This window comes from Lepisma saccharinum, chromosome 27, assembly GCF_977018435.1.
Source record: "Lepisma saccharinum chromosome 27, izLepSacc3.1, whole genome shotgun sequence".
Lineage (NCBI taxonomy): Eukaryota > Metazoa > Arthropoda > Insecta > Zygentoma > Lepismatidae > Lepisma > Lepisma saccharinum.
Genome location: NC_139255.1, coordinates 9,982,755 through 10,007,910, shown reverse-complemented (window position 1 = coordinate 10,007,910; position 25,156 = coordinate 9,982,755). Strand labels below are relative to the sequence as shown.

Sequence of the window (25,156 nt, the reverse complement as noted above, 5' to 3'; positions counted from 1 at the left end):
CGCTGCATTTATTGACTGGTTATTATGTACCCAGAGATAATACAATACCTTTCCAGAACGTAGTGTAAGCGGTGCAGACACCAAGTACACTAGGTGACACTATAATCAAAGAAGTAGGGGACTCAGTGTAGTGCTTTGTACTACTACGTAACTATACCCGAGAGTCGAAAAATGCAGCGTGTTGGACTGGGCTCTCGTGTACTGTTCTCACTGGATAGCTTAGAAACAAGTAAAGCAACAAACACGTAATTTGCCGTACGGAAAGCCACACACAATATCCAGTGAATTGTACAAAAAATGTCCCGATCGGTCAAACCGGATCCAGGAAATTTATATAAATTCAATTCCGGTCCAGGATAGAAAATCAGCAAGCTTAAATGAGTTCTGGATCGCAAAGAATCTTATCTATCTGTAAAGTATTTCAATTTGGTACAGAAACATTTTTTTCCTGGTGAATTTAAATTGTCCAGAAACCTATTTTCCGGATGAATTTAAATACGGTCCAGCAACCTTTTTTTCGGAGGAATTCAAATACTGTCCAGGAACCTTTCTTTCCGGATGAATTTGAAAACGGTCCAGGGACCTTTTCTTTTCGGTTCAATTTAAATCTGGCCCAAGTTCCGTATTACAATGAAAGAATACCCAAATTGGACCGAGTTTAAATTATGCGAGAAGAAAGGACCCGGTTCTGTTGTGGAACTCAATAGAACCCATTAGAATATATGTGTTCCTGGACCCTTAACAACCTTTCAGTCTAATTGTCACACGTCAACAACCTATGCAAGAAACATGTATTGATTATTCTGAAACTATTACAGATATAATGCCACGGACTGAATGAAATACCAGTTACAAGTGTAAAGGACCATTTAATACGGTGTGTCCACTCAAAAAGCTGTATAAAACTTTAACATTATCTTCTGACTTTTCAGGTTTAACGAATTTCAAATAATAGGGGAAGCCGCGCTATGCTTCAACAAAAATAGTTGATCCTAAAGTGCTACTAATGTTTCGAAATCGCACTTCAAGTTCAAAGACAATTTTGGGGAGTTTCAAACAGATTTGATTGATTGAACAAATTATGTTACTTTACGTCACTGTACTGCCACTTTTAACTAATCGCCAATAACTATATACTTACTTAGAATTGTTATATATATGTTTACAGTTTTTATAAACTCTTTATTTTTGTTTCAGGTGAAATTGCAGTTCGAGATTCACCACATCTCTCGCATCCGTAACGAGATCTGTCGGACCTTCTTTGAAAATAACTGTTCTTCTACTTTCCTTGATGACCGTACGAGGTGAACTTGGATTTAGGTGGGGTCACCGGACTTTATTCCGGGAGGTATGTGCTGCTTTATGGATAGACTTAATATAAGAAAACATGAATAATTAGATCTATGGTATGTATTTTGCTATCCTAAATCTATTTTAGGAATATCATTTCCTGCAATCAAGTAGTGTGTGTGTGTGTGTGTTGTGTGTGTTGTGTGTGTTGTGTGTGTTGTGTGTGCGGGCGTGTGTGTTGTTTGCAGTACTTCTGAGCATCATGGACATAAAAATACTCCCAGTTTCAGATTTTTGCAATACCAAGTCATCTATACACTTTACTTGGTGGATATAGTACATAGCAATATTTTTGAAAAAAATTATGGTGCATGAAAGCTTTTCTTTTCTGATATACATGTATGTATACAGACATACACTCACACACACATACTACTGGAACGAATGAAAGACCCATTTGGAAAAAGTTGAAGTCAATTTCTCGCCATTGCCAAGAGAAACATTGCATGATATTTGTATGTTTACTATTGAGCATCACTTTTAGCCAGTTTTGGCTAATCGCGACGATGAGTATGATAAAGTAACACTTGCAGAGAACACCCGTGCCCAGGCAGGATTCGAACCCACGAACTTCGGAGGCAAAAATGGGTCTCCGCACAGGTCCAAGTGGAAATATAGTTAATAACCAGCACAGTCCTGAAAAAAAAATGATAGTTCTGGAAATAGTTCGGATAAAGTTGACAAGCACAAGCAAGCATTAAATTTGATTGTAGGCTGGTTTGTGCATAGGTGATCGCAAAAAACGTTAAATTGTAAATGCACATCTAAAATTTATTGTTTGTATCAAAATTAAGGTTTGCTACATACGAAGCCATGTGCCCGCTGCTATCATTCGCTTCGTCATTTCTCTCTCGCTTATAAATCAGAGTACACAAAGTTTTACACTTGAGTGAAAAATATTGTTAAAGTGGAGATATAAAAGATTTAATAGCAATGATGATACAAAGTCCCAAATGAAATCAGCAAGATACTTCTTTGCTGTTGCATAATATAAAGTTTTTCTTCTTTATTTCGGCAGAATTTGCATAAAGATAAGGAGCTGATTGTGATTATACGGATTTGTGTTGACAGTGTCTGTGATAAGTCATGCTTTAATAAGTAACTACTGACTGTCTAGCCTTCTTAAACCCGAAAGTTTATGGCTGAAGCAACACAAGCCTTCCATCTGTCTATCCTGGGCAAGATCAATCCAATCTTTTCCATCCTTACCGATTCTCTTTAGGTCCATCTCAACTAATAATAATAAGTAGGGATGTGACGAAGCTGAAAATTTAACGATGCCGATGTACTCACCGATAATTTTTGGAACCGATACCGATGCCGATATTTAACCGATTCCGATACATAAGATTATTAAACAGAAATGGGATGTTATTTTCAGCATGACAAAAATAAATTTGCTATGTACATTTCTATTTCATATCATATGTATACACATATATTTTCTCAAAAGATGCGAATGTACATTTGCATCTACAAAATGTTATGTGAACCTTTAAGAAGAACATGGATTCTCAAGAGATTAAATATTAGTACACAAGCAGTTCTTTGAAATGCAAAATGAATTCCTGTTTTGCCAGATTCAACTTCAGAAACACGAGATTTGGAAGCACTTCAGGAAGTAACCTACTTCTTCTCTTATCTCAAATCTGTTCAGCAACACTGAACACTCAATCACTGAATACTGATGCAGCAGGTATGCCCAAGTATTTTCTCAGCACTTGCTTCAGGTGTGAATATTCATTTTTGAATTTACAATACAACAGCAGATCCTGGTTCAGCAATGTACTGTTTTATTTCCGATTTTTAGTTAGGTTGATCCTCTGAATGTGTTTGCAATAATTTTATTACAAAAACTCTACAATAATGACGAATCATAACCAAATTTTCAATAAATCTTACAAAACTAGAATATAAAACTTATTAGAAGGTAAAAACTCTAGTATAATCTGTACCGGTTTAAATATCGGATTTTTGCCGATTCCGATACCGATGCCGATGTGTCAATTTCGGCCGATTTTCATACATCTGTAATCGGCTTCGGCACATCCCTAATAAGCATAGCAATAATGATGTGAGACTTTACTTTTCATGAGCTGAACCTAACAACATTTTTGGTATTCAATAAGAAAAAAAGCTTAGAATTGTTAGTGCTTGCAAATTTGTGAGGTTATCCAAGCTACATCACAAGAAAAATTCTGAACACTAAGAATACCATGCCATCAGTGTCGGCGATTGGGAAGGGGGCGGGGGCAGTTGCTCTTCCCGCTTTCCGGCCGGCACTTTAGCCCCCGCACTATGCTAAACCTTATCTGCAAAAGAAAATATACTGTCTCCCCCTCCGTTCTGGAACCTTGTCCCAAACCGGTTTTGAAACCCAATCGCCGCCACCATGCCTATATAATGTTGGCGCACCAATTAGCTTTTATCATCAGGTTAATGATACCCCTTTATTTCAGCAGCTTGTATTTAAAATTTACGATTAACAAACGGTATAGGAAATACTGTAATGGCTTAGGAGTCTTGAAAATATGTATTAATAGAATAATGAAGCTGTTACATGTTTTAAATGGTATGGTATTTCGATAAATGTCGAAAATAAGTCGCGGGATATATTAATTATTGTATCAGTACTCAATAACCTATGCAAATTGACTGTAAGCAAATTTTATTATCATTCTTATATTTAGATATCGTGCGAGGGGGGGTCGCCTTTAATCCCACTTAATTCACTCCTACAGAATACAAAATTCGGGCTGTTAAGTATATGAAACCATTTTTTTTCTTTTTTGGTTCGCAAAGAACACCCGTAGAGACAACACGAATTCTATGATTTATTCAATCCGTGCATTTTCCGTTTCAGGGCGGGATATGGACTTGACATATTACCTGCTGGTGCTGTCATATTTTGTCATGGTTGTGGGCGAGCATTATTTACTAGGCATGCCAGTGACGTACACATTTCGGGGTTCCCGATCCATAGAAGAGAGAAGGGACATCATTAGAAGAATACTTCAGGAAGTGCCTTTAATTGATGGGTGAGTACAGTGTACAATGCAGTTCCAATTAATGTTTATTTATTTATAAACACATATGTAAATATTGATAAGATTGCCTCTAAAACTGCAGTAAAGCATCTAAGGATATAATGGAAAATATAATCGAGATTATCACTTGGTTGCGAATCTCTAAAAGTAAAATAATAGAAAATTGATTGATTGATTTCTTTGCCTTTATTTTACTTCGCTTTTTGTGCAACTTTTAGCTAATTTGCGAGGATAAGAGATGATATGATTAATGAACACTCACAAACATCCATTCCAAGGCCGGGATTCGAACTCAGGACCCCTGGCGTCGTAGGGCGATGCGCTAACCACTCCACCACGGGGGCCGGTAATAATAGAAAATGAACGAAGGAGTGAAAAAAGTTACAGTGACTCATTAATATGTTTGAGTTTCCTTAAAAACTGTGGGAATTTGGTTTGCCAAAATAAGTAAGAACCCTGATATTACCTTGGGTTTCCCCCCTCTATTCCAGGCTCATTAGTCGAGAATGAGGTTTCCATTAATATCTAAATGCTCGGCTCTGTGCGGAGTTAGCCTGTCAAAACAAAAAGGTGAAAAGATATGATATTTCTACAGTAAAATTAATTAGTTAACTTTTTCGACCATAAATACTGTGTAAAGAATTACTTAGGCTTCACAAGAAAAATGCTCACATTTACTCATTTTAGCCGTGTTCACAAGGAAAATACTCATATTTACTCATTTTAGCCGTGTTTACAAGGAAAATTCTCATATTTACTCATTTTAGCCGTGTTCACAAGGAAAATTCTCATATTTACTCACTTTAGTCGTGTTCACAAGGAAAATGCTCATATTTACTCATTTTAGCCGTGTTCATAAGGAAATTCTCATATTTACTCATTTTAGCCGTGTTCAAAAGGAAAATTCTCATATTTACTCACTTTAGTCGTGTTCACAAGGAAAATGCTCATATTTACTCATTTTAGCCGTGTTCACAAGGAAAATGCTCAAATTTACTCATTTTAGCCGTGTTCACAAGGAAAATGCTCATATTTACTCATTTTAGCCGTGTTCACAAGGAAAATGCTCATATTTTCTCATTTTAGCCGTGTTCACAAGGAAAATGCTCACATTTACTCATTTTAGCCATGCTCACAAGGAAAATGCTCATATTTACTCATTTTAGCCGTGTTCACAAGGAAAATGCTCATATTTACTCATTTTAGCCGTGTTCACAAGGAAAATGCTCATATTTACTCATTTTAGCCGTGTTCACAAGGAAAATTCTCATATTTACTCATTTTAGCCGTGTTCACAAGGAAAATTCTCATATTTACTCATTTTAGCCGTGTTCACAAGGAAAATGCTCACATTTACTCATTTTAGCCGTGTTCACAAGGAAAATGCTCACATTTACTCATTTTAGCCGTGTTCACAAGGAAAATGCTCATATTTACTCATTTTAGCCGTGTTCATAAGGAAATTCTCATATTTACTCATTTTAGCCGTGTTCACAAGGAAAATGCTCATATTTACTCACTTTAGTCGTGTTCACAAGGAAAATGCTCATATTTACTCATTTTAGCCGTGTTCATAAGGAAATTCTCATATTTACTAATTTTAGCCGTGTTCACAAGGAAAATGCTCATATTTACTCATTTTAGCCGTGTTCACAAGGAAAATGCTCATATTTACTCACTTTAGCCGTGTTCACAAGGAAAATGCTCACATTTACTCACTTTAGCCGTGTTCACAAGGAAAATGCTCACATTTACTCACTTTAGCCGTGTTCACAAGGAAAATGCTCACATTTACTCATTTTAGCCGTGTTCACAAGGAAAATGCTCACATTTACTCATTTTAGCCGTGTTCACAAGGAAAATGCTCACATTTTCTCATTTTAGCCGTGTTCACAAGGAAAATGCTCACATTTACTCATTTTAGCCGTGTTCACAAGGAAAATGCTCACATTTACTCATTTTAGCCGTGTTCACAAGGAAAATTCTCACATTTACTCATTTTAGCCGTGTTCATAAGGAAAATGCTCACATTTACTCATTTTAGCCGTGTTCACAAGGAAAATTCTCATATTTACTCATTTTAGCCGTGTTCACAAGGAAAATGCTCATATTTACTCATTTTAGCCGTGTTCACAATGAAAATGCTCACATTTACTCATTTTAGCCGTGTTCACAAGGAAAATGCTCACATTTACTCATTTTAGCCGTGTTCACAAGGAAAATGCTCATATTTACTCATTTTAGCCGTGTTCATAAGGAAATTCTCATATTTACTCATTTTAGCCGTGTTCACAAGGAAAATGCTCATATTTACTCACTTTAGTCGTGTTCACAAGGAAAATGCTCATATTTACTCATTTTAGCCGTGTTCATAAGGAAATTCTCATATTTACTAATGTTAGCCGTGTTCACAAGGAAAATTCTCATATTTACTCACTTTAGTCGTGTTCACAAGGAAAATGCTCATATTTACTCATTTTAGCCGTGTTCACAAGGAAAATGCTCATATTTACTCATTTTAGCCGTGTTCACAAGGAAAATGCTCATATTTACTCATTTTAGCCGTGTTCACAAGGAAAATGCTCATATTTACTCATTTTAGCCGTGTTCACAAGGAAAATTCTCATATTTACTCATTTTAGCCGTGTTCACAAGGAAAATGCTCATATTTACTCATTTTAGCCGTGTTCACAAGGAAAATGCTCATATTTACTCATTTTAGCCGTGTTCACAAGGAAAATTCTCATATTTACTCATTTTAGCCTGTGTTCACAAGGAAAATGCTCATATTTACTCATTTTAGCCGTGTTCACAAGGAAAATGCTCATATTTACTCATTTTAGCCATGTTCACAAGAAAAATGCTCATATTTATTAATTTTAGCCATGTTCACAAGAAAAATGCTCATATTTATTAATTTTAGCCGTGGTATAAAATGATCTTAAGAATATTATTGTTAGCATTGTATTAATACATTTAGCTTAGGTCAAACCTTTCTAAGAACTATTGCATAATATCGTAACGTTCCGAAAGGGAACTGGGATCGAATCTGGGTGGTGTAGCTCATTCATCACTTATTTTAAATAATGGCATACTCGCTGTTCATGGAGAGTTCAACGGTAACATGGGACAGGTGACAAATACACATATGAGTGGCATAACAACACTTGAGTTTTATACCCTCAAAGACTGGATCAGCATGGTGAATGGAAATACCTGCCTCTCATTGCGTGGAAGTGCTTCCTCCAGGCGTAGAACTACGGACTGGTTAAAAAACGAGGTGTCCGTTTGTGATGCTGGTATAAATGCTCAGCCTTCAGTCTCCTCCTGCTAGACTTCTTGATAGTAATTCTGCACTCTCCAACTAATAGCCCAAAACTGCTTAATGACCTCTATTGTCCCTGATAATTATTGTGAAGGATTTTACTAAGCAATGTGGAGTCAGACACCTTTACCCTCTTCCTGTGTTTCACCTTCTTACATGTTTACGCCGCTGGTGACCCGGAGGAGCTTAGGTAATGTCTGACACTGCATTCCTGATTGTCAAGTTCCTGTCTGGAAAATGATAGCTACTGTCTGGGATTTTGAAGTTATTTTGTATTAATGTATTTCCATTATTTGTGGATCATTACGATATAGGTAGATTATGTACACATTAGAATGCATATTTCGCATTAAAAATAAACCCTTCAACCAAATTTTAGACATGAATATTGATGAACGCAATTCAATTGAATTAAAAAGTATATTTATTTACTACAGACCGAGATTCAGCTTTGGGCTGCTCTACCACCTAACCAAATGTAAATATCTAATTCTCTCTTGCTCTCTGAAGAAAATATTTCAGGAATACTAGAAATTACAGTTGTGTACATTCTCCGCTCTCAGTAGAAACTTCATTTACGTATTTTAACAAAATAAATTTGCCTTTTTTCATCGAGATATTTTTCAAGGAATTATCTTCTCGCACAACTAAAAATATTGGTGATTCATATTTATCAATTGTGTATGGAAATATGGTGCCCGTGGATCAATGACGTCATCATGAGTACGAAGGCAGAAGAGCATTATTTTCTGCGGTGTAGTGGCAATTAATATAGGAACTAATAGATTCTATAACAATAAGAATTTTTGGGGACACTAAAAGAAACAACCCGCACCTAAGATTGGACTCGAACCTGGAACCTGCAGTGATGACATATTGAGTCAGCAACTCCACGAACTCCGTTATAGAGGCTACAGAGTTGGGGATTAGTGTATGGAAGATATAGGTTTATTCATGTATTATTCTGCACTAGAACATATTTACACTATTGCCAAGAATAATGTGCTATTTTATCTCATTCTTTAGGCACAACGACTTGCCCTGGAACATCAGGAAATTCCTGAGGAACCAGATTGGAGATTTTCGATTTGGAGAGGACTTGAGACAGGCAGAGCCGTGGGCTAGAAGTTCGTGGTCGCACACAGACCTCTACAGGCTGAAGCAGGGGATGGTGGGGGCACAGGTAAGCATCTGTCGTTTCAAATTAATCAGTAGCCTAATGTAAGGTACAGCTGATAGAATATAGTCTGCAGTCGATCTCAAGGTGTACAGCCAATGTCAAAGTTAATAGTAGGAAAATCGTTCATCACCATGTTAATTTACTTATTTTCACAATGTGAGTTTCAAGAATCAAAAGAAAACCATTAATAAGTAGAGGCCTTGTCCGAAATAATCAAGGCCATACTTAAAGCTAGCATAATTGGATAATGGTCTCGCAGTTCAGTCTTCAAGTCTTGGCCTGGAAGCGAAAATCTTTCGATTTACACTTCGACTGCAGCTCCTAATACGGCCTGTAGACAAACTACGAACACGTTTTTCCCGCGTTATAGGCACTCGTTTTTCTCCAAAAATATCGCATAGGATTAGCCTAAAAGTGAGAAGGTTGGAGATGGGCCAGTTCATACGAACTCTCCCATCTAAACATTACCAGTTCATAGTTAGAGATCGGTTGGTTCATCGAACTCTCCAGTCTAACTATTGGCTGTTTTTTTTTGGAGCAGGAAAAGGTTTTATGGTCCTTGCCTTGACTCCTCTCACCCAATAGGTCGATAGGTGCTGGGGCTTGCCCCGAGTTGATATCTTCCTGGAGATGATTCCTGCTCGAAAACGTTTTATAAAACAAATCACATGGTAGTATTTTAAAAAGTTCCTATATTTACCTTACCACCAGACGAGCTACAACCAAGAACTGGCAGACTTTCTACTTCTGCATTCTCGAGTCCTGCGTGCTGCGGACTCGGTACTTGGCGCTTTCAAACTGCAATAGGTGACGACACTACTGTACTTCAAGTCTGCTTTATGGAACTTTCGGACAGAGCCAGAGAGCAACTTATACTGCCAGGAATCTGTAACACCATTAAGCCTTGTTTCCATGATACTCGAAAACTCAATATGCTGACCAAGGCAGAATTTATTTTATTTTAAAACAAAAAAAATTAAACGTTACGTTTCAACCTTCCAGCAAGGTCTTCTTCAGACTCTGCACCAAATAAAGAGTCTGAAGAAGACCTTGCTAAAAGGTTGAAACATAACGTTTAGTTTTATGTTTTAAAATAAAATAAATTCAGCTTTGGTAAGCATATTGAGTTCAGGAATCTGTGGAGTAACGCCGCACATGAAGATAGAGAAGCGAGTGGGCAGAGCGAAGAAGTACGAGCTACTGCAAATGGCTAGTACCGTAGCTGCCCCACATTTCCCTCTCACGCGTTTGTTGGTCGAACCCCCTTGAGCCACTACTTACGCAAAGGACTCATTAACATTCGCTTGCTGCACAGATTCCTGAGACAGAGTTGTACCTCAAAAGACCACAGACAGTTTGAGTTTAATTTTTTTTTGTTTCAAGTCCACGTGATACACATAAAGATTAATCGGGACTGGACCGCCGATTGTACTGTAGATGTTTCGAATCTAGGACAATTGCGATGATTTTGACGGTGAGGGTAATTTTACACAATTGCGACGATCAGGACTTAACCTAACCAAAAGGCGCCACAGAACTAGTAATATGCTGTATAAGGTTGGAACAACAAAATGAAACGGTGGCTTGGAAGACCGCATCCAAAACTTCATGATGTTCTGGCCTGGTTCAAGAGACAAGGAGGAGACACCAACATGAAGTACATGTGGATGGAACTTGATATAGAAGGTCAGAAAAGGAAGAAGCGTGACATTCCCGAAACGCTGTTTTTTACATTTGCATATTAATTAAGTTACATATTGAAAACTAAAGGAACTACAAAATATATTTTTTTTGTAAAAATGTCCTGCAAATCGGGTCACGTGTCCTTGAAAGCGCATCATAGTGTAGTAGCTGAAATATAACTGCAGTGACAAACATATTTGTTCAAAATTTCACTAACACCTTCACTACACAAAACACTTTTCCCTACGCAACACACTTCCCACAAATGAATGTACTTTTACCTTGTGTTCCAACACATTGTTCATGGTACGTACCACGTTGAGCACCGCATGCATGAAATCCAATCGCCGATAAAACTGTAATTTAAATCTGAGTATAACCGCTCACAAAATCCACACTTGTCGTTACCTTGACTTACCTCTAACGATTCTTCATCAGAACTGGTGGAGCTATCAGTTGAAGAAATGCCTTCTCTCTTTTCTATAATGTGATGTTCTGTCGCCACTTAGATTTTAGCAGAATTTCTAGACTTTTAGATGCTGCTGCAAGCTCTTGTAATTCTATCACATTATTGGACAATGTGACATGGGCGTCTATCTTCTCTTGTTGTTTTCTCTTTCGTGCTGGTGTTGATGCTTTTTTGGTGAGGGTACGATATTTATACAAGGTGATCCAAAAAGGCCGCCCCTTTTCAATTGGTGAGCATAACTTTATTTAGGCGAATAATTGCAAGCTACAAGGACAGAAGTGTTGCACAGACATGGGAGTTTGATACCAGATATGTCAATCAGGTTGTAAATGTCACATCACATCACGTCTCACTTAAGTTTTGAATATAACATCACGCAGGTGAGCACCACCGTTGTTGGAGCACTCATGAAGCCGAGCCACGAAGCTACGCCGCAATGTATTCTCCAGCATAGCAACCGGAATAGCAGCGATTTCACGGCGGATGTTCGCCTCCAGTTCCTGGATCGTTCCTGGGCGGGTTTCGTAGACCCGGGACTTCAGGTATCCCCACAAGAAAAAATCAGCTGCGTCAGATCCGGCAAACGTGCCGGCCAAGCCACGTCGCCATATCGGGAGATGAGGTGGCCGGGGAAAAGGTCGCACAATTTGGCAATGGACACACGGGCTGTGTGTGACGTTGCACCGTCCTGTTGGAACCATGTGATCAGAGGAAGGCGTTGGAGTGCCGGCACGAGAAAGTCTTGGAGCATGGTCACATAACGCTCTGAATTGACAGTACACGTGGCACCAGTGGCATCGCGAAAGAAGTATGGTCCGATGATTCCTGATGTACTGATCCCACACCACACAGTTAACTTGGGACTGTGCAACTCACGCTGATGCAATCGCCGCGGGTTTTCTGTACCCCAGAAACGGCAATTCTGTTTGTTGACCGACCCCGATAGCAAAAAGTGTGCCTCGTCAGACATCAGAAGGTTGTCGACAATGCGTGCTTCTTGTGCCCACATGTCGAGAAACGTGTCACAAAACTGAACACGTGCCACTTTGTCGGCTGCGGTCATTGCTTGCACTACTTGCACCTTATACGCTCGTGTATGTAAATCCAAGTGTAAAATGCGATGTAAACTGCCATACGTCATATGCAATGCTTGCGATCTGCGGCTCACTGATCTTCGTGGACTTCTTTGGATGTCATCCCGCACACTGTTGATGTGTTCCTGTGTCCTTACAGCTCGGGGTCGTCCAGGAGACGACCTGTGTCGTACTGAACCCTCCTCGTGCCATTTCGCTACCCAGCGCCGTATGGTGTGTTTGACCGGTGCGTCTCTACGCTGGCCTAGTCGGCGGAAAGCTCGTTGGGTTGCAACAATGGACTTGCTTTTTATAAACAGCTCTACCGCGCGAACACGGTCTTGCACATTCCATTTCTCCATCGCAACTGATTCTCCCACTATTCGTGAATACGCTTCACTGCCGCCAGCGGGCGCCGACCAGTGTTGGCTTTGCAGTAGCCAATTGAAAAGGGGCGGCATTTTTGGATCACCTGTTATATATGTGGGAGGTGCGTGTAGTTGTGTGGGTGTGTTATATATCCGTGTTTTCCTGTTTTCTAACATCTAATCATACATTCTGTTTACAAATTGTGCTATTTTGTGGTGATCCGATTTGCACTACTTTTTATGATCCGATTTAAAGGATTAGTATACGAACTGCAAAGTACGCCCTACACGAGCAACAGCAACAGTGACCATGAAAAAAGTCAATAACATCGTATTTGTGTAGTATTCCTCCTATTTATAACACACAAATATCAACACCTATTACAACAATGCTTACCTTATGAGATTAACAAAGTACTGAAGAAATATTTCACACCAGTCAACACACACAATGCCTCACGTCATCGACATGTTTCGAATCGCTTTGTCACAATGAATACAGAGTGAACACTGTACCCGTCCGCTACTGTCTGCACGAGGCACGGGGTCACTCAGTGAGAATAGTCAAATACATCACCACGCCATATGTTCAGCGCTGGAGACAGTAAACCTTAGGGTGATTCGGTTTGCTGGCCGATCCGATTTTGAGGCCTCCACTCTATGAGGAAACGGGTGACTTCAAAACTTGATTGAACCAAATTTTCCTAGCCACGAATGACGAATCACTTCCGTGCTGATGAGAAAACAAATATGACGGAAGAGTAATAACAAAAATACGAGAATGAGGAAATGGTTATGACTGACGATGTGTGGAGTAACACTAATTTTAATCACGTCAATTACAAGTTACCTTGCCAGTCTCAAGCCTGGAAAAAGTATGAGAGGATCAGTGTCTTATTCAAAAATATCAATATTCCACATAATTCTTTTGTAAGAGGTATTCTACGGGGTGTTAAGTTACCCTTCAATTTGATAGAAGGTTTTGAATGTCATCGCAATTGTCTGTTTTCCATCGCAATTGTCCGGCTACCAGATGTTTCTATAGTTTCATACGGAATGTTTCGCAACTTTTAAATTAAATAGATTCGAACTAAGTTTATTTATACTAGGATTCAAACAACACACTGACAATTTTCGTAATCTTCAGCATGGAGGACACTACTCACTTAAGTAGACGAATCGAAGCGCAAAGTGGAATAGATAGAAATAAACATGGCTGTTTAGTATCCCATCCCTTCTTCAAGTCTATTTCTTTTTATGTGATATACTACTATGTACAAAAGTACGCAGGATTTGTAAATAAAATACAAAATACGTAGTTAATCATCAAAATTTAATTTGTCGCCTTCAAAATAGGCCCCATCAGATGCAACACACATATGCCAACGCTTAACCCAGTCTTCAAAACACTTTTCAAACGCAGAAGAAGGTAGCGCCCTGAGTTCCTATTTCGAATTTCTATTATTGGATTCAATTGATTCAAAACGCCTTTCTCGAAGTGGTAACTTGAGTCGCGGAAAGACAAAAAAATCACACGGAGCAATATCTGAATATTATGGGGCTTGGGAGAGGACATGTGTTGAATTTTTGGCCAAAAGCTCGCGAACAAGAGTCGACTTGTGCGACGACGCATTATCGTGGTGCAAAATCCAAGAATTGTTTTTCCATAACTCTGTTTTTTTTCGGCGAACATTCTCACGCAGACGCCTCATAACTGTCATATAAAACTCTTAATTCACAGTTTGTCCCGCTGGAAGGAATTCTGAGTGCACAACACCACGATAACCAAACAAAACAATGAGCATGACCTTAATTTTTGAGCTACTTTGGTGTTGTTTTCTGGTTTTTGGTTCATTTTTGTAGCGGCATTCCGAAGACTGTTGACCTTTTTGCACTCATGTCTCATCACCAGTTATGATGCGTTTCATGAAGGTTGAGTTACTAGAGGCTCGCGAAATCATGTATTCAGCAACATCTCTGCTATGTGCTTTTTGCAGGAAATTCAGCTCCTTCGTAACAAGTCGTGCCGCGACGATTTTTTTTTTTTTTTTTTTTGTAACACACCAGTCAAAATGTTGTGAACGGATATGCGTGATATGTCAAGCTCACGAGCCACCTCTCTTACACTCACAGGCCGGTTTTCAAGCACCATTGTCCTGATTTTTCCGACGTTTTTCGTTAGCGGTCGACGTGCAAGGTCGACCAGAACGGGGCAAATCAGCAACAACTTCTCTGCCTCCTTTGAAAGCCTTGTACAGTGGCTCTCAAAAGTTTTAGGACAACATTTTAAACTAGGCAACCCAACTTACCCAAGGCGTTGTTGGGTTGCGTGTAGAGTTAGGCTAAATTTCATGGTTGCCACATGCACAATAGATTTTTATAAAATACGCGAAAGAAAGAAATCCAAGTATTATTGTATAAAGCTAGAAAAAAAATATCAGTATTACATTTGTTGCAAATGAGAAATACTTTCTGAAAGAAAGAAAATCTATTTTCTGGTATTTCATAGCTGATGAGTCTACACAAAGGAAAAGATGAGAAATGAAACAGAAGGAGACAACAGAGAGGAGAAGAGGGAAAGCAAAAGGGGAAAAGGAAAAGCAAAGGAGGTAAGAAAATGAAGGACAGAAGTTGATAGGTGAAGTAATGAGGAGAAAGGCGAAAGATGCGAGAAGAGATGAGGAAAATGGAGCAAAGAGGAGAGAAGAGAGGAAGGCAATCAGGATGAGAGAAGAGGAGTTTGAAGAGGAGAGAAGGAGACGAGAAGAGGGGGTGGAGAATAGAGTGAAAGAGAGATGAACGAAAAGAAGAGGAGGAGAGTGCAGTAGAGTCGGAAATATAAGACAAGAGAGGAGATAAGAGGATTCGAGAAGAGTGGGATGGAGACAAGAGGGGAGAAATGGAGGGAGGGCGATATGAGATAAAGCAGAGGAGAAGGAGGGGAGAGAAGAAGGAGAAGGAGAAGAGAAGAACAGAAAAGACTGGAGACGAGAGGAGGAAGATGTAGTTGCAGAAAATATCGTCTCGGCGTCAAGAATTGATGCATTGATCAAATTATCGACATGAAACATTCAATAACATTTTAAAATGTATTGGAGAATGTATTAGATGTGTGCGGAATGCCTTTTGGTTTTGTCAGAGCAAGATAAAATCTTCCACGTAAGATCTTTGATTTTACCTGCGATTATACCACTAAAAACATGAATGTAATTTTAATATTTATAAGAATTATCCAATTTTCCTCCACTTCTCGGTTCGTTGAAATGGAGATTTTGTTATTTCCCTTCCCCCCAATCGTTAATTCCAAACTGAATCATTCCGTTTCACACGGCGTGGACAATGAGCACAATGGGATATGTCTAAAACGTATGAAAATTTTCTGCCGCCTGAGGGGTTTGAACCCACGACCGTCAGGTTGACGATCTTCAACGTTACCCACTACCCTACAAGCTTGCCCTCCTGAAAGCAGGTAGAAGCAGCTGACGAATATGAAATGTAGGTCAAACTCTCCTCCTACATGTAATGTGCAAAGAATACTTGTTTATAACAAAGAAAACGATGGTACTACGAATCGGCGAAAACATTGAATGGAGAATTGAACATGATGAAAATTGTTCCTTCGATATTTAAGGAGGTATCCCTGCATTGAACTCGAGTGGGAAAAGGGATAAAATTAGTATGTCCTGAATTACCACAAACATAAATAGTTATTTCATTAATATTTGTCAATGCCTTTGAAGGAGTACACAATTATCGTTAGAGTATCATAATTCACGATCTTATACATGAAAATATTCCTTTGAACGTGTGTGAATTCATTTATTTGTTTATATATTTTTAGCAAATTCCAGATGCAGAACAATGTAGCCACCGTACACTGGTATTACAAATAATCTTAGCATGTTCTTGTTTAATAGAAGGAATTTTATTATTATTATTATTATTATTATAAAGAAAGAACACCTCGTATGGAGGGTCAAACCTGGGACAGCTTACAATGCTATCAAGAACTCTGAATAATACACTACGCCCTTGGTTTCCCTTGGAGCAATATATCTTAATTATTCTGTCGCCTCAATATTGTAAACTTTATCCTGCAAGAAAAAAAGTTCAATACTCTCATATAGCTCTTTACTTATAGAATTACTTTATACACATACATTTGAAATTGAACTCTGAATTTCTTTCTTCGTATTAGTATATCTAAGCTTGTGGATATTTTATTTGCAATTTTAGTGGAGTTACATGAACATCTATGCCCGACCATGTGGCCGAGTGGTTAGCACATCGCGCTGCGACGCCAAGGGTCCCGGGTTCGAATCCCGGTCGGGCTTGGTTGTTTGTGAATGTCCATTCTTCAATTTCATCATTTCATCACTCATCCCCATCTTCGCAAATTAGCCAAGAGGCACAAAACGCGAAGTAAAATAAACTATATCAAATCAAATCAAAATCAAACATGAACATCTACGAAATAATTCCTTATAACTTGGAATCTAGTAAATATATACTATCAAGTCTTGAAATGAATTTAGACCATTAATTTTTGGCAACAGAATTATGTATGATCAGTCATTCATTTGGAATTTTCATTCTGAGATAAGCTTGTTTACTTGCTACATGTATGCTAACTACACTCTGCCCCACTTATCTCTGGAGCAGGTGAACGAAAACAAGTATCTGAGCAGCGATGAACAAGTGAGAGGAACGGGATTGCGTGGAGGGAGAAAAGCCACAGCAGTTACCAACCATCCCATCAACGTGTACGGTTTCGCTCTGTCTACTCGATCCCCTCCCTTTCCCCCTCTCCTTCTCTTCCACTATGCGCGGCTTTGCACCAGAGAGGCTGGTTCAGGGTATAGTTAATTGATTTCGCAAAAAGTATCTCTGTGTGCCACACATTTAATTGTTACTCACACGAAAAAAAATATTGTCAATTTGCATTCAGGGGGTAGTTTCACAGTTACAAACTGTTTTGGCCTTGATGAGAAGTTTAGTGTAAATAGGCATTTTGTTTATAATTTTGAAATTGAGGTCTAAGGTTGAAATCCTCATATTTAGGGCTTGAACTCGTCACCTATGAGGTTGAAGACCCGACCTGTTCCTTGTGCGTGCCCTTTATTTTTATAAATTCATTATTCATCCTCATCATCGCGATTAGCCAAAAGTAAAATAAGAGAAAGTCCTTCTCCGTGATCTTGCAGTCTAAGGCACTGTGCTTTGGACTCCGACTTCGGGACTGCATGTGTTCGAGTCCGCCTGGGTTCAGTCTCTATGTTTTCGGCCTGTGTATAGCATCGGTGGCAACCCACCATCCTGAGGAAATTGGGAAACTACGGGTGAGTACCGCAACCCGGTCTCGGAAATCTCTTATGGGGGATGTTCCTGGGTAAACGAAAAATAATCGATCAGACAATTCGATTATCGAAGGCGATAAAAGAATTTCCGGTTTGACCAAGTTTCCAATACAAATGGAATACAGATTGTCTTCGAGCTTAATTTGTTAAAAAGGAGCGGATACAATATGAATAACTTGTAATTTTTAAGTGACATAGAGAAACAAAAATACCTCGAAGAAATGGGTCAGTTCCCGGAGCCTTTGGTTGAAGATTTATGGAACAATAGTAACCTTCTCCGAGACAACGTTGATCCTCTACCAAAGGTTTCGTTTGTATATTAAACAAGAAAGTTCATTCGCTTATAGATTAAAATATTTCTTACAATAAAAATGAAATAAATAAGAATAAATTCTTGAAGGTAAAAAGAAGATTAAATACACCAACGCAAAACAAAGATATTCTACATAATAGTTATAAAGTGCACATTTAATTTCTCATTAGTAAAACTACAGATCAATTTTTACATAAACGAGTATTTTAAGTTGGTTCTAATTTTTTCATTTATCATTCTTCATAATTATCATTACAATTAATCATTAACATATATATGTGCCTTGCATTCACGAAAACGAAAAAAACGGGCACTTCCACGCATACTATGCAGGTAATTTACTAAAATTTAGTAAAAAAAATAAATAATTGACACTCGTCCAAAGGGATATTTTCCTGTATACGATCGTGAATTATGATACTCTAACGATAATTGTGTGCTCCTTCAAAGGCATTGACAAATATTAATGAAATAACTATTTATGTTTGTGGTAATTCAGGACATACTAATTTTATCCCTTTTCCCACTCGAGTTCAATGCAGGGATACCTCCTTAAATATCGAAGGAACAATTTTCATCATGTTCAATTCTCCATTCAATGTTTTCGCCGATTCGTAGTACCATCGTTTTCTTTGTTATAAACAAGTATTCTTTGCACATTACATGTAGGAGGAGAGTTTGACCTACATTTCATATTCGTCAGCTGCTTCTACCTGCTTTCAGGAGGGCAAGCTTGTAGGGTAGTGGGTAACGTTGAAGATCGTCAACCTGACGGTCGTGGGTTCAAACCCCTCAGGCGGCAGAAAATTTTCATACGTTTTAGACATATCCCATTGTGCTCATTGTCCACGCCGTGTGAAACGGAATGATTCAGTTTGGAATTAACGATTGGGGGGAAGGGAAATAACAAAATCTCCATTTCAACGAACCGAGAAGTGGAGGAAAATTGGATAATTCTTATAAATATTAAAATTACATTCATGTTTTTAGTGGTATAATCGCAGGTAAAATCAAAGATCTTACGTGGAAGATTTTATCTTGCTCTGACAAAACCAAAAGGCATTCCGCACACATCTAATACATTCTCCAATACATTTTAAAATGTTATTGAATGTTTCATGTCGATAATTTGATCAATGCATCAATTCTTGACGCCGAGACGATATTTTCTGCAACTACATCTTCCTCCTCTCGTCTCCAGTCTTTTCTGTTCTTCTCTTCTCCTTCTCCTTCTTCTCTCCCCTCCTTCTCCTCTGCTTTATCTCATATCGCCCTCCCTCCATTTCTCCCCTCTTGTCTCCATCCCACTCTTCTCGAATCCTCTTATCTCCTCTCTTGTCTTATATTTCCGACTCTACTGCACTCTCCTCCTCTTCTTTTCGTTCATCTCTCTTTCACTCTATTCTCCACCCCCTCTTCTCGTCTCCTTCTCTCCTCTTCAAACTCCTCTTCTCTCATCCTGATTGCCTTCCTCTCTTCTCTCCTCTTTGCTCCATTTTCCTCATCTCTTCTCGCATCTTTCGCCTTTCTCCTCATTACTTCACCTATCAACTTCTGTCCTTCATTTTCTTACCTCCTTTGCTTTTCCTTTTCCCCTTTTGCTTTCCCTCTTCTCCTCTCTGTTGTCTCCTTCTGTTTCATTTCTCATCTTTTCCTTTGTGTAGACTCATCAGCTATGAAATACCAGAAAATAGATTTTCTTTCTTTCAGAAAGTATTTCTCATTTGCAACAAATGTAATACTGATATTTTTTTTCTAGCTTTATACAATAATACTTGGATTTCTTTCTTTCGCGTATTTTATAAAAATCTATTGTGCATGTGGCAACCCTGAAATTTAGCCTAACTCTACACGCAACCCAACAACGCCTTGGGTAAGTTGGGTTGCCTAGTTTAAAATGTTGTCCTAAAACTTTTGAGAGCCACTGTACCATGCATACGCTTGTGATTTCGATAGACACGAATCACCAAAGGCCTTTTTAAATAATTTTCAACGATTCAGCACACGTCAGTCCGTTGGCAACACAAAATCTAAAACAAATTCTTTGCTCGATATTTGTCGCCATTCTGCAAATCGCAGTACATTCGTCAACACAACTAACGTAAACAGCTGCTGTGTACAAACTGATGCATAGATTACTCTACCCCTCTGCGTGGTCATTTAGTGCAGTGCTGCCATCCTACGGACAAAATGAATTCTCGGTACCTCCAATAAAAATATTTTTCATGGTACTGGCACTCAATAAAAATGGGACACATCGATCCTGAAATATCCGTTTCCGTGCAATGCGTTTTGTCTAACTGTAAGGTGATAAGCCAACTGCAATAGCCACTTTTCAGTAAGTTCAGCTTTCGCCGCGGAGTTAGACAACACACATAACTCCATGTATTAAAGCGAGTATTTCAGGATCTAGGTGTCCTATTTTCATTGCCGGTGCGTGTACCTGCTTCAATGTCTGCATTCAGCTTGCAACCGTCACTCCTACTTTGCCACTGGACTCGCCCAGTTATGCGCATACGCATTTGCGACAATGTTTCGATTATCTTTGTTCTAAGTCCACAAATAGAATAATGTAGACGTGACTTGCAATATAATGCATGAATTGTAGACATGCCTGACATGAGAATAAACACATTTTAAACTTATTTACGTACAACAATTAAAATACCTTTGCAATTATTGTTATTTGGTTTGATTTATTTTATTTTACTTTGCTTTTTGTGCCACTTTTGACTAATTTGCGAAGATGGGGATGAGTGATGACATGATGAAATTGATCAATGGACACTCACAAATATCCATGCCCAGACCGGGATTTGAACCCGAGACCCCTGGCGTTGTAGCGCGAGCAAATTATTGTTGTGTTCAACCATGTCCAGAAAGAGATCACTTTACTAAATCTCCTCCGCCAGTGGTAACTTGCGTGGGAAATGATAGATATTTCATTATTTACGGAACACTTTGTCATTCAATCTATTTGTTGCACGCTTAGATCAGTTCTCTTTTGGGACACCAACTGTTTCGTAATTGCTATTGTCATTCAGGTCTAATTGTTGTCTAATTGTACATGGTTGTTTTCCTATAGACATTGCGGCTAACACGGATGGGCTGTGACTAAATACTCAATTGCACTTTGCGAAAGTTCTGCTTACAGTTTCAAAATGAAACTCTTTTGTAGAAACAGAATATAAAATGGTCTGGAAAAACGAGAACGTTTTTTTCTATTGGCGTGTGAAAATCAATCCACAATAAAACCTCGTTAAACTGGACTAATGGAGTGATAAGTTGACCGGTTTAACGAAAGTCCGGATTATAGTCCACGCTTTCACTTCGTTAACGTCGAACTGAAGAAAGCCTCCGCCACGAACGTGGGTCGGGATAAATAGCGGGCGAGTTGTTTTCGTCCAATAACTCTCAACCTTCAGTTAATGGGCGCAGTTGTCATTCTGCTCGTCTACTCCACGTGGAGTTTCAGTCACATGACTGCGGATACGCTGTTGCCGTACTTTGCCACTTAAATACTTCAATGTGGAGACCGTGGAAAGGTGCTTGTGCGCGGAGGGACAAGGTGGTGTAGAGTAGATGTGGAGAGCATATGTGTGGCTACATTGTGCGTTGAATGTGATTGTTGCAGCTGGCGGGCGCGCTCCGTGGATTTCAAAGCCAGCCGGTCGTGAACGTAGCTAGCGCGGCGACTATAACTGAAATAACCTAAAAGAACAGTAGAAAGTGCATTAAAACTCCGGTTATAGCAACAAAACACGTTTATTATTGTGTATTTAAAGGTCATAGGTATAAATACACTATACAGTACAAAGTCTGCGGGAAACAGAATTTCATCAGTGGTTAACTGCCTTTCCTTTGGGAAGTTCTCTTGTTGAATTCTAGCCACATTTAAAACCTTGCATTCTGCTTTTTTTTCTGTTGCCTTTTTGCCTGTCTGGAATAAGCGGTTCTATTGGGTTCCGTAACAACAACGAAACCTTTTCTTTCGCACAATTTAAATTCGCTCCAAGTTGCGTATTGCTTCATTTCCATACGGAACTTGGACCTTATTAAACTGATACGGGAAAAGGTTCCTGGATCTTATTTAAATTAAAAAAGGTTATTGGACCTTATTTGAATTGAACAGGAAAAAGTTCCTGGACCGTATTTAAATTCATCCGGAAAAAAGATTCTTGGTCCAAATTGAAATATTTTTACATACAAAAAGATTCTTTACGGTTCAGAACCCATTTAGGCTTGCTGATTTTCTCTCCTGGATCGGAATTAAATGTATTTAAAATTCCTGGACCTTTAACAACCCTCTACAAATCATTGCACTTAATCGTAAAGGCTACAGTACTCGATACCAATCCAAAGTGTATCTTTTAATATGTCACCAGACTTGTCATTATGGCGTTGTGCACAAACCCATTAATTACACACGCATATACGTATATCAATATAATTTCTATGTGGTAACGTATTCTCATCAAATATTTATTTTTATGGACAACTGCACATTATTTCATCTGGACGATGACAAAAGAAGTAGCAATTTTTAATTTGCATTTTAATATTAATACACATAAAAAATGAATCGTAGAATTTATGGTAATTATAGTAAATAACTGATAAAGAAACGGTTCAGCATCAAGAATTGAACTTAACACGTAAAACGGAACACGCTCACCAAACCAACGCCCATAGCCACTACACTGATTTGCCACTTGAAGGTCCTGCTTCACGATATTAGATATTTCCTGTACGAGCTTACAAAGCAAAGGGTGACAGCCATTGCTCTTTTTTAACTTGTGACTACGCACAATCAGTTGAACTCTGCCAAGGAAAACGAGTTTATTCTTACAACAATGTGACATTTGATTCAATTATTTCTTGTTCAATCTGGCAGAAATTGTTTGCTGAAGATCGATCTATCGACGAGGCAGCCATGTTCGTTGGCAACTGTCAATTACCTTCCTAACCACGGATTAAGTTAACTGCCACTCAATCTCCAGTCGAGGAACTAACCTCATGTGGAAAAACTCAAAATTGCAGAAACCAGTGGCGGATCTACAAGCCACAACAGAAACAGCTTCAACGTTTTATGTTCAGCCTTTGATATTAACAGCGTCATCCTCCTTTAAGGTTACAAGTACTCAATTAATTGTGCCTACTCCAAACGTAGATCAAGAGAACAAAATAATATCTTCAAAATTACGTAGAAAGGCAGCTCTCTTAACGGAAACACCGTACAGAGCAGAACAAACTCATCAAATAATGAAAGCAACACCCAAGAGCAAGTTGGTGTTTCCAAAGTCAAGACACACACTCAAGGTTCTACTGTCAGGATATTTCTGATGAAGGTTGGATCAGGCGTCGTGTTTCTGCACGATGCGATGGGCTCATAATTCTTGTGCAGGTGTGTCAAGCGAAGACGAAAACGCTTTTCAAGATTGTGGTTTCTGTGAAACTTAATTGTTTGAGGAAGTTTACACAGTTCTAAAATTGAAACGTCAAACATTAGTCAACCCTTCTTGCTCCGCCTTTCTATAAATCTTCTCCCGATTAATGTACAACCTTCATTTGCTTTTGTTTCTTATCTAGTAGTTTTCTGTAGGTAGGGTAGCTCAAGTTTGCTGCATTTTAGCACAAACCTATTGCTTGTCTACATATATTTTCAACTTTGAGTTAAGACGAATAAGTCTATGGGATTCACGTGCAGTCACTTATGAGCCACTGCCAACGCCTTTCAACCCATCTGCCTGAGAACGGAGGTTATTGCCGAATTTTCTCCTCCATTTGTAAACTTGCTGGTGTGGTAAGCATGCAAGTAGATGTTGATTTTTGATTTATGTAAGTTATAGACTGACAGTGGGCAAGGGACTAGTCCACTGGTGCAAGTGTGTGTGTAGGAGGCGCCATCTTTAATTTAACAAAAATGGCGTTTTAAAGTGCACCTGATTAGTGTTGCAGCCTTGAGGTCGTTTTGTAAATGACAGTTGATACCTCATGTAAATGTGAGCTGTTTACAGTCTACCCTACAATTTTTATTGAACTCTTGTAATATTTGTTCTATCAATACTTTATACAATTCGTAGTCTTACATTTTGGGAGGGATAAGTGCCCTTCCCGCTAAACAGTGCAGATACTTGCTCAACGCCGTGACTGGGAATACTTCTACGTGTTCACAAAGAAATTGCATTCATGGATATTTTACTTTGGTACAACCCGTGCTTTCATATTTTTTTCAGTATTTTCGTATGAAATTGTCAATGGTTTAAATACAGTTATTCACATCCTTGGAAACTGTCATTTGTCCAATGTCTAGTGTTATTTCTCCCCAACAGTTCTGGTCCGCCTATGTCCCGTGTAGCTCCCAATACCTGGACGCCGTACAGCTCACACTGGAACAGATTGACGTCATTCAGAGGCTAGTCGAAAGATTCCCAGCACATATGCAACTCGTCACCACTGCACGAGGTAAGTTATTTAGAAAATGCATTTCAATGTTCATTTCGTAAATTATTTTAATACACGATAACGCTGTCTGTTAATTTTCATGTACATGATCATGTACAGTGCCTTTCACGGTCGAGTCTTCCGCCGAGCTGTGGCTATTACACCGACGAGCGCGCGTCTGCCGACAAACTGGATGCTACATCCGCGAAAATGGAACCGCTAGCTATGTAATGAAACCAGCTCGTACATGGACAGGGTCAGTTAAAATTAAAATGAGCACATACCTTTATACTAGAGCTGTTAGAAATGATGTCCTCCTGCATATTTTAGGAAATTTTCAGTAATACACGCAGGTCGTCCTCTTCGTAAATTACTTCAAATTCTCTCCTGATATTTTCTTTCAATTCTTCTAATGTATGGCTTCAAGTTTAAAAGCTAGGTAGCACGCTATGCAGACGACGTGGAGATGTTGTTTCCTGTGCAAGGCGCCGGAGTGATTTTTTAGGCGTATGTTCCAATCGTGCTCCAACGTCGTCTAGTTTCACCC

The 25,156-nt window shown here is 38.8% G+C and overlaps 1 protein-coding gene across 2 annotated transcripts in view; it reads left to right on the top strand.

The window, feature by feature from the left end:
- The first annotated feature begins 1,260 nt into the window (after window positions 1-1,260).
- The window catches only part of LOC145980354 (dipeptidase 1-like), a 150,317-nt gene continuing 126,421 nt past the window's right edge, over window positions 1,261-25,156 (top strand). For both annotated transcript variants that reach the window (XM_083113406.1, XM_083113407.1), the window contains exons 1-4: window positions 1,261-1,348; window positions 4,214-4,388; window positions 8,749-8,905; window positions 24,498-24,630. In XM_083113406.1, the coding sequence (XP_082969532.1) occupies window positions 4,222-4,388; window positions 8,749-8,905; window positions 24,498-24,630 (457 nt within the window). In that variant the 5' untranslated portion in view covers window positions 1,261-1,348; window positions 4,214-4,221. The remainder of the gene's footprint in view (window positions 1,349-4,213; window positions 4,389-8,748; window positions 8,906-24,497; window positions 24,631-25,156) is intronic.